General features: G+C 35.0%; 2 protein-coding genes across 2 annotated transcripts; one reads left to right on the top strand and one right to left on the bottom strand.

Annotated features, from left to right (window-relative positions):
- The first annotated feature begins 370 nt into the window (after positions 1–370).
- Positions 371–3,230, top strand: LOC106390905 (bifunctional purple acid phosphatase 26). The gene is made up of 10 exons (XM_048765538.1): positions 371–603; positions 732–914; positions 1,010–1,210; positions 1,332–1,443; positions 1,509–1,735; positions 1,819–1,957; positions 2,045–2,265; positions 2,361–2,482; positions 2,628–2,789; positions 2,874–3,230. Exons 2-10 carry the CDS (start codon positions 747–749, stop codon positions 2,947–2,949), a joined length of 1,428 nt encoding a protein of 475 aa, XP_048621495.1. The 5' UTR covers positions 371–603; positions 732–746; the 3' UTR covers positions 2,950–3,230.
- A 354-nt stretch (positions 3,231–3,584) lies between these two features.
- LOC106449539 (heparanase-like protein 3) lies at positions 3,585–6,548 on the bottom strand. The gene is made up of 9 exons (XM_013891288.3): positions 6,273–6,548; positions 5,621–5,657; positions 5,354–5,537; positions 5,130–5,278; positions 4,827–5,057; positions 4,544–4,733; positions 4,330–4,455; positions 4,156–4,255; positions 3,585–4,073 (listed from the first exon to the last, which is right to left on the bottom strand). Exons 1-9 carry the CDS (start codon positions 6,501–6,503, stop codon positions 3,711–3,713), a joined length of 1,611 nt encoding a protein of 536 aa, XP_013746742.2. The 5' UTR covers positions 6,504–6,548; the 3' UTR covers positions 3,585–3,710.
- Positions 6,549–9,753: the final 3,205 nt, after the last annotated feature.

The following is a 9,753-nucleotide window of genomic DNA, read 5'->3' as shown; positions in this document are numbered from 1 at the left end:
AATAATATAAAACTAAAAATTTTAACAAAATTTTATTTATGTAATATTAATATTTTTTAAAGTATTTCATCATGCTCCTTGGACACAGGCCACCCAGTATAGTTATATAAAGTATTAAGACAAGTATATTAGAAAAGTGTTATTTTTGGGTTCACCGAGGTTGAACCCAAGAACAAGTCATTAGAAAATATATCTGGAATAGTAACGGACATTCTGATCTATATAATGTAATCACATGGATTCCAAATAAATAGCCTATATTCTGATCCGGATCGAATCAAGAAGCGACATAAAATAGGGACCTACATTCAAATTTAATATCATATCGAGAAGACTTTTTATTCCATATCTGTATTTGCTTCAAAAGAGGAAGGAGGCTTTGCTTAGTGCGGAATAATAAATAATCTCTCAACTTGGTGAACATTGGGTTAAATGTTACGTTTATTATGCTTAAGAGTTAAGAGATCCAATCCAGTCTTGGTACATAAAAGAAATAAGCCAATGAGAAAGGTCCACGTATGTGGATAGAGATAGTTGATAAATGTGAGGGACAATCGAGTGCATCATCATCGAGATCATCTCTCCTTCAACTTTACTGTGGTGGTATCAATCAATCACTTCCCCCTCGACTTTTTTCTCAATCACGTCTCTTCCTCATTATCTTCGGATCGTAGAGAGAAAACGTGTTTCTCAGATTGATTCTTTGATTGTAAATTATGATTTTGCGACAGGTAGATTTGGGGGGTATGGAGATTCGTCATTTGCTGCTGGTAGTCTCTGTGTTGTTGAGCTCAGTTTTACATGGAGAAGGTGGGATCACAAGTAGCTATGTCCGCTCCGAATGGCCCGCCGTCGATATTCCACTCGACCACAAAGTTTTCAAAGTCCCTAAAGGCTACAACGCTCCTCAACAAGTGAGTCATCTGAATCCAACATTTTCTTTCAGGATTTGGAATCGAGAAACTAATTAACAAACAAACATATGATAATTAAATTAAATTAAAATTAGGTACATATAACTCAAGGTGATTATGATGGAAAGGCTGTTATCATCTCTTGGGTGACTCCTGATGAGCCTGGCTCCAGCACGGTCCATTACGGCGCCGTCCAGGGCGAATACGACTTTGTGGCTAAAGGCACTTACTCTAACTACACTTTCTACAAATACAAGTCTGGCTACACCCATCACTGCCTAGTCTCTGGCCTTGAGGTAACAACAGTACCCACATGTTTCTGTTTCATTGGTGGCAAATTGTGGACATGGAACTGCATATTTTTATTTGATCTTAGTTTATATATCACATGCAAATTATTGGGGGTTAATATTGCAGTATAATACAAAGTACTATTACAAGATTGAAAGTGGTGAATCTTCTAGGGAGTTTTGGTTCGTTACACCACCACATGTACATCCAGATGCATCTTACAAGTTTGGTATCATAGGTATGTCACTCTCTCAACTGGTTCTTCTGCTACTGCTGCTCTTTCTTATAAGATTTCATTGTTAGGCGACCTGGGACAAACATTCAACTCCTTGTCCACACTGGAACACTACATGCGGAGTGGAGCTCAAGCTGTCTTATTCCTTGGAGATCTCTCTTACGCTGACAGATATCAATATAACGATGTTGGTGTCAGATGGGATACTTGGGGCCGTTTCGTGGAGCCCAGTACCGCTTATCAGCCCTGGCTCTGGTCTGCAGGCAACCACGAAGTCGATTACATGCCATACATGGTAACATATATCTTGAGACTCATCTTACTTTGTTGTAACTTGTCACTCTATTCAGGTTTTGGCTTGTGTCTTTTTTCTTACAGGGGGAAGTGACACCTTTCAAGAATTACCTTGAGCGTTACACTACGCCATACTTGGCTTCAAAAAGTAGCAATCCTCTCTGGTATTCCGTTAGGCGTGCCTCCGCTCATATCATTGTCCTCTCCAGTTATTCTCCTTTTGGTAATAAACATCATCCTCTGCTTCTAACACTTGTCTTATACATAAAAGGTTGGTTTATACCACTGAGTAGATGTGATTGTTGTGCAGTGAAGTATACCCCTCAATGGAGATGGCTTGATGAAGAGTTCAAAAGAGTTGACAGGGAGAAAACTCCTTGGCTAATTGTTCTGATGCATTCCCCGATTTACAACAGTAATGAAGCACACTTCAAGGAGGGTGAAAGCATGCGAGCAGCTTTTGAGGAATGGTTTGTCGAATACAGAGTTGATGTAGTCTTTGCTGGACATGTTCATGCCTACGAGAGATCGGTAACATAAACTTCATTTAACTTAAAAACTCTCCATAGATTTTTTTTTTTTGTGTATGCTTCATTGTAAAATCTTTGTTTGTTTTAAATCATCAGTACCGAGTATCAAATGTACGGTATAATGTGTCAAGTGGAGACCGCTTCCCAGTTCCAGATACGTCAGCTCCTGTTTATATCACAGTTGGAGACGGAGGAAATCAAGAAGGTCTTGCGGGAAGGTGAGTGACATTAACAAATCTAACAATGAGCCTTGGAATTTGATAAGGACAAAGCTATTCTTATTCCAGTTCATCAAAACTACAGTAAACCTAGAGCTAAGACTAAGATTTGAGCCGCTGAAAGCTGATCCTCTTTTGGTATCAGGTTTATGGAACCACAGCCAGATTATTCTGCATTTAGAGAAGCTAGCTACGGACACTCCACTCTGGACATAAAAAACCGAACACATGCGATATACCACTGGAACCGCAATGATGATGGGAAGAAAGTAGCAACAGATGAGTTTGTGCTATACAACCAGTACTGGTGAGTTTGCTAGTTCGCTTATTTACTAACGCTTAAAGTAGTAACTGCAGAGCTAAGTGAAAACAAAATTGCGCATGAATGCAGGGGAAAGAACATTAGACGGAGAAAGCTGAAGAAGCATTATATCAAGAGTGTCGTGGTTGACTGGATTGCCAGTTGATTTGCTTACTAAGTATAGGCGAAGATATTCGTCCAACTCTTTGCTCTTTTTCTTTACTACCTAAACCAGATCTTGATTACTTATATGCTTCTAATATTTGTTTGTGCTTATTCATCCATGAACTTAATAACACATAAACTGGCTAAAACGTATACACTTGCCTGTAACATTGTTAGTTAAACTGTCGACAGTTGTAGAGCCAGTGATGTGCTCAGAGATTTACGCTTGAATGTATTCAAGCAAGTGAACATCAAAATGCATTAGTATGGTTACCTTTGCTATTTTCCTGTGTTTTTTCCTTAACATGCAAACATAAAAGCACTGACGTAAATAGCTTCTAAAAGGCTCAAAAAGGTTTATAATTTATCTATGGATAACCTATCTGTTGTATAACGCTCTTTGATGCTTTCTAGCAATGAAGAATATTAGTTAAGAGAGTTACTTCTCCTAACAACCTCATTAATGTTCGTTCCAAAGAAGAACACAATTAATTTTACATGGGGAGAAGTCGCTGTGGCTTTGGTGACTAGAAGAAGCTTTTCTTGTAGCTTCGTTCTAACTCTCTAGTGGGACCGTCTGTACAGTCCCAACCAGTTTGAAACTGTTAAACCAGAAATAAATTTTTGAAAAAGAAGTGTTTGGAAATTATTTCATTGCATTTATTTGGTCTATAAAGTTTGTTCTGAAAGATAGGTACACTTCTTTTTCTAATCAAAAAATTGAATGGAGCTGTCATAAAAGTCCAACATGCAGCAGCTCCCCTAAGCACATGCAGGTACAACAACGTTGGGCATATGCACAAACACAATAGAATATGGAGCTATTGTTATTGGATCTGTTGAGTTTACATGTATCGGTTCCAGTGGAGGTATGTCACCTATCGAGTTAACCTGCAGTGCATGACCGTTGAGTAGCATAGTCTGGCTGTGTAAATTTCCGTCCTTTGCTGTCAAATGGTACTCTTCTCTTTGGGTTTCACCATCAGAGACCCAAGGCATCTGGGAAGTCCTTGCTATTTTCTGAGACGTCTTCCTGTGTCTTAGTTTGTAAGTGTTATTTAGCTCTACGTTCGCCACAACTGTTGTAGTGTTGTCAAGGTTCATCAGTAAAACTGTGATCCCTTTCTGCATGATTAAAACTTTTATTGTTACATCAGAAGAAATAATGCGTTTTTTCTGAGTTACAAGTATGGAAACTATGACTTACCGATTGTCTTGCACAATGGGTGTATGAACGTATCTTTTTGGTTCCGGAAAAGCTTGTGAACAATGCCTTTCTTCCCATAAGTCGTCGCCAGATCAGAGCACTGCAATTTGACAAGTAGCATCACTTGGTTAAAATTTTAAAATTTGTTCACAGGTTTCATCTTATATTAGTTACCTGTAATAGTCAGGGTTAGGAGTGAAATTAGTAGTATTTAGCAGGCCATAGTTTCCTCCGATCAGAGACTGTCTACAATAAGTTTTTGTATCATAAACTGATGCCATACCAAGCTGGTCCAGGTACCTACCATCGTGCAATATATTATCATTTTTGAGTAAAAGTCAAGCTAATATGTCTATATTCTTCTTCTGGTATGATGTCCTTTTCTTACCAGAAACTATAAACGAAAGCATTAGAGACAAGATTACGACCGCTATTGTAAGCGCCACCAGCCTCACCAACCCATGCCACAGCCTTTGTTGAGGAGTTGTTGATTATGTTCTTTAGGCTGCGAAACGTTATTGCCTCTTGGTCCAGGTACGAAGGGTTTAGAATCTTTTCTATCAGATGCTGGTCCACCCCTAATGCATCAAAAATGTAGTTTTGTTTTCTCTTCCATTTAGGTGATAATAAGGGGGCACTGAAGAAGCTGCTTGATGATGCGAAACCTTTACCTGGACCGAGATTGTAGATGTGACGAGTAGTTGCATTGAGAGAATTTTCAGCTTTGTTCAAGTATTCTGTGAACCAAGCAGCGTCAAAGAAACCACCAGGACCTATCACCAGTGGCATGGGACTCCCATCCCTATAAACCCGGTTCACAATGTTTCGCAGAGCTATGGTGTCCGTAGCATACTGACTTGCTGCAACTCTTGTACCAACACCACTTCCACACAGCTCATTTCCTATTGAGGAAAATTAAAAAAAAGATTAGAGAATGTAAAGATATTTGCATATTGTTATGTCAGGTGACTTACCGAGCTCCCAACCATCGACCGTGTGGTTGTTCTGTACTATATATCGGATGAATGATTCAGCATTGGTGTAATCCCAGGCTCCGACGGCTTCGCCATTAGATTGTATGCTCCGACCAGAGAGTGCATTCAGCCCGAAGATGACTTTAGCTCTGATTCAAACCACACAAGAATGTAGGAGAGGATGGAAACATAGTTGAAAGAAAGAAGATAATTCAAAAGGTTACCCGGTTTTGCTAAAGAAGTCATTAAGCTGGTTCCATCGGCGCATGGGCAGACATCCTTGTGTGTAGCCAAAGAGAAGGGAAGTGTTTTGGGTGAAAGGAAGACAAGGCTGTTTCTGATCTGGTGTCTCATATATCACCAAGTCTTGTAATGTTCCTCCTATTCTTATTTTCAATGGAGCAAATTCTGTATATTTTTTTGAAATTGAAAAATGTCAAATTTTGAACATTAAGATTTAGAATTATCAGGAATATGATATGGTTACATACCTCTGATTGCATTCTGAAAAATAGTGTTATTCAGGTCCTGCAAGAAAGATCAACGTATATCCAAGTTAAAGTACGCTTCATTTTACTAAAAGGGCATTGGATTTGGATCTTGGTACATAATGATATTTGACTTCACGTTCCATAAATGGTAAAAAGAGTAATAAATGGAGTTTTATATTATCTACAATGTTCTTTTCTATTTTATTAATTCCATTTCTAAAAGAAACAAACAAAAAAAAAAAATCGTCTCAAACAACAGAAAAGAGACCACATCAAGATCTTAGCTAATAGTCGGCAGATATATGATTTCCAGAGATAAAGCCAGAAGGGCTAATCACCCAACATCCCAAAAACATGAAAAAACTGCAAATCCACCTCTTAAAGCTATACTAGCTCAAAAAAGCTATACTAACTCAACATACAACAGAGTGAACCTCTACTAAAATAAAATAAAAATAAACTTCTACTGTTTTATTTCCTGGTAAAAGATTTTCAACAGAAAGTAAAGATTTTCAACAAAAAGCCTGCTACACCGACTTATAATACACGTGAAGTGTTTTTCTTTTTCTTTTTCTTTTTAAAAATACACAAGTTGCATTGTTTTCGACAGAAACAAAAACGGCAAAAATGTAAAAGAGAGGAAGAAGAAAACCAGGTTAAGAATCGAAGCATGGTCCCAAGCACAAGTTCCGTAGTCACATTTCTGAGGTGGCCACCAATCCAAAGTGGCGCAGATGAAGTCTTCGTCTACTGTTCCCACGGCCGCTCTTCCGTACACAAACACCGTTCCTTTCTCTTCTACGGCCGAGCTTACGACGGTCTTGTCCGGAAACTGGAACACCCAAAGGAATAAAACTATCATCGATAATTGACGACAACCCATTTTTCTCTTCCTTATTTTTTCATATAATAAAATGGGATCTGGTTTGGTGGTGGTTTTTATATATATGCAAATGGAAGACAGAGACCTCACTGAAAAAGTAAAATTGTTTTAATTTTCTTAATTTAAGTTATTTATGTATTTGCTTTTGTTGTTTGAGTTGTTTACTTGAAGTTGTTAAAAAAAGAGTTGTTTACTTGACCTTTCATAAAGTAAATACATAAAAAGATGATCTAATTAATAAAGCATATTGAGCCAAAACATTAATAAATAATAATAAAGTATACAATCTACCTGCACAACTTTGATATATTATTGCTTTCAAGTTCCATGAATATTTTGCTTACATGCAAAGGGTTTCCACCAAATCAAACTCTTAATAAAGCCAAAATAGAAAGGAGATAGCCTAACCACCTTAGATTACGAATCATCCGAAAGGGATGTTTAATCTAATAACTACTCGTGGCCTGGTGGTGCGAGCATGGGTCAGTCTCCAATACTCGAGTAGTTGCACCGAACTTATATTATATGCACTTCAACATAGAGGGCATGTCAATTGGCATTACAACGCAACTCGTAATTAAGAAGAGAGATAGATTCTCTTATTATCAAAGGTTCTGAAGCCAATAGGGATGAGCAAAGCCACATACGACTCAAAAAAATCAAGCAAAGTAAAGCGATGGGCATGGTTTACCTATATAACCTATGGCCCAAATTAAAAACCCAAAAAGATGTTGAAGAAAACTTTAAAGTTATGAAGTGGAGCTGTGAAGATGAATTATCATCATAAATATTAAGACAAAGGGGATGCTATCATACTAATACATATTATCTAGACAAATAGACTTGCAAAATAATCTAGAAACTAGGTTAAGATCTGCGCCTTGACTTGCGCGGAATGAATATTATATATAAATTATTTTTATGTATTATATGTTTTTTACATATTATTAAATAATAAATATATATATTGAATAATTAAAATTTTAGTAACTATTACATATATAATTAAATTGGTGTCAATACATAAATAAATTTTATTAGTCTAGACAAACACCTTTTTCTATTTTATATAGTATAAAATTAAGTTTAAATGATATTAACATAGACATATAATACATTTTTAATATTGACATTTGTTATAAAAAATTTTATACTCATATTATTTTTGATCATTTGTATTTCTTTATAACAAATTTTTTAAATCACTGATAACAATAAACAATTTTTGGGATGTTTAATAGTTTTAGTAATTTATAATTTTAAACATCATTCAATGCAAAGTTAAAAATCTAAATATTAAGTTGTCAATATTTGTTCAAAATGTTTTTCAAAAAAATTCAAAGCAAATTTCGAAATTAAAATACTTATGTATTTTATATGGTATATAATTTATTTTAAAAAAATATTAATATACATATATACATAATATTTATTAAATGAGACTTCCTATTTATGTAATTTCCTAATCAATTGTATCTTGTTATACCAGAAATTTTAAACTATGGATCACAAAATTTTTAATGTGAGATTTTTAACAACTTTAGTCATTTATAGTCGTTTTTAAAAATTCAAAATATAACTTATATGAAAAAATCTAAATTTTTATTATATAGTTAATGTGGTTGTTTAATTTATTTTAATAAGTTAAAAATTTTAAAAAATGATAGAGAATAGACTAATTTTTATCAAATTTTTATTACTCAAAATCATTAATTGTCATATATACTTCAGCCACATTAAGTAATTACGTGATTTCTATTTAAGGAAACAATGAAGAACATTCATAATTAATTTATGGTTAGTTTAATAAAAAGCTTATTATATATTTATATGGACCAACATGTTTTTATAAGGATTCTAAGAATGATTGTGGTGATGACACGTGAGTACAAAAATATGTTATAATGCTTCTCTTTTAATATATAAAGGATGCTAAAAATGTGTATATATAATGTTTAGAGATTATTTTATAATAATTTTAACCTTTCACTAGTATAAATATAGGTGTTTGATGGCATTTGTATTCATCCATCCAAGAAGCAAAACATATAAGAGTGTACCCAAATAACTACTCCCGTAATAATCCGTTTCTTAATATAAAAGATTTTACTTAAACTTTTAGTTGCCTACTTCCCTCTTAATCACTAGAAAAAGTATTATTGGATAGTTTTTCAACAATTGTGAGATAGTTTTTCAACAATTGTGAATTTCAAATTTATTTGCGAATTCAATCAATTCACACAAACATTAAGAATATATTTTATATGTTCATCCTTAATATTTTACTCGGAACCAAGCATCACCGAATTAAAATCTTTGCTTAGAAAGTTCATATGTCACAGAGGATGTATAATCTTATATGACAGTTGATAACTAGACATATGGCTGTGACAAAGAACCTGACACTATGTCATATGCAAGGTGATAATTATTGTCTAAGGTTTCGAGAACAAGATGAATCTGCTAATCATGCCATTTTTTAGTGTCCCTCAACATTATAGGCATGGACCTTATCAGCTACTCCTTCTAACCCATATATTTCCCGAGTTTCAAATATCTTCACAAATACGGATTACCTTTTATGGAGGAAAAACAATATTGAAGATCCGACATTAGATGGAGATTCACATCCGTAGATAATTTGATATTTCTGGAAAGTTTGGAATGATCAATTATTTCGAGCAATTGACATGGATCCGTCAGAAATAATCAGACATGCGAAAGGGGAATTTCATGCTTGGTATGCAGCGAACGAAATATGTTCTCAGACCCAACAACCAGAATGTGTGACAAGCCATATGCTTGCAAAACATATGTTTAGTGGATGGTGCTTGAACTTATACAACACAATTTAGTGGTTATGAATGAGTCTGAAAAAAACGTGACACGACAAACCTAATTAATGGGCATAAATAATCAGATAAGAAGAGAGTCTTCATTGCACTTTGAGCTCGAACCACTTTCTTGGACAATGGAAAACATGTTTTGGTATTTTACATGTCAAAATTTTGAAACAAACTGCAAGAATTTGATTGCCATGATTCTGGAGCCTAAAACATGGCCAAACATTTTAATAGAGCTAAAGGTGATAGAGGCTCGGCAACAAAGATTCCACAGCTTTAAGATTTTTTTACATTTCTAAAAGACAAAACGTTATTGCTGATTTTTAGCTAGAACTGCAAGAGTTTTTCATAGGATTTTATATTTTGTTGGTTGTTCTATTCCGATCTTGCTATCCAAACTATCTCAA

The sequence above is a fragment of the Brassica napus genome, chromosome C8 (genome assembly GCF_020379485.1).
Source record: "Brassica napus cultivar Da-Ae chromosome C8, Da-Ae, whole genome shotgun sequence".
Taxonomy (NCBI): domain Eukaryota; kingdom Viridiplantae; phylum Streptophyta; class Magnoliopsida; order Brassicales; family Brassicaceae; genus Brassica; species Brassica napus.
The sequence above is the reverse complement of the archived record's forward strand: the minus strand, read 5'-3'. Positions and strand labels throughout refer to the sequence as shown.

Bases quoted from the DNA above. Each gene is read 5' to 3' on its own strand.
- LOC106390905 (XM_048765538.1), top strand. From the start codon at position 747: ATGGAGATTCGTCATTTGCTGCTGGTAGTCTCTGTGTTGTTGAGCTCA. The intron at 915-1,009 runs GTGAGTCATCTG...AATTAAAATTAG, and splicing joins GCTACAACGCTCCTCAACAA to GTACATATAACTCAAGGTGA. The intron at 2,790-2,873 runs GTGAGTTTGCTA...GCATGAATGCAG, and splicing joins GTGCTATACAACCAGTACTG to GGGAAAGAACATTAGACGGA.
- LOC106449539 (XM_013891288.3), bottom strand. From the start codon at position 6,503: ATGGGTTGTCGTCAATTATCGATGATAGTTTTATTCCTTTGGGTGTTC. The intron at 4,456-4,543 runs GTAAGAAAAGGA...GCACGATGGTAG, and splicing joins GCTTTCGTTTATAGTTTCTG to GTACCTGGACCAGCTTGGTA. The intron at 4,074-4,155 runs GTAAGTCATAGT...TTAATCATGCAG, and splicing joins CCCATTGTGCAAGACAATCG to AAAGGGATCACAGTTTTACT.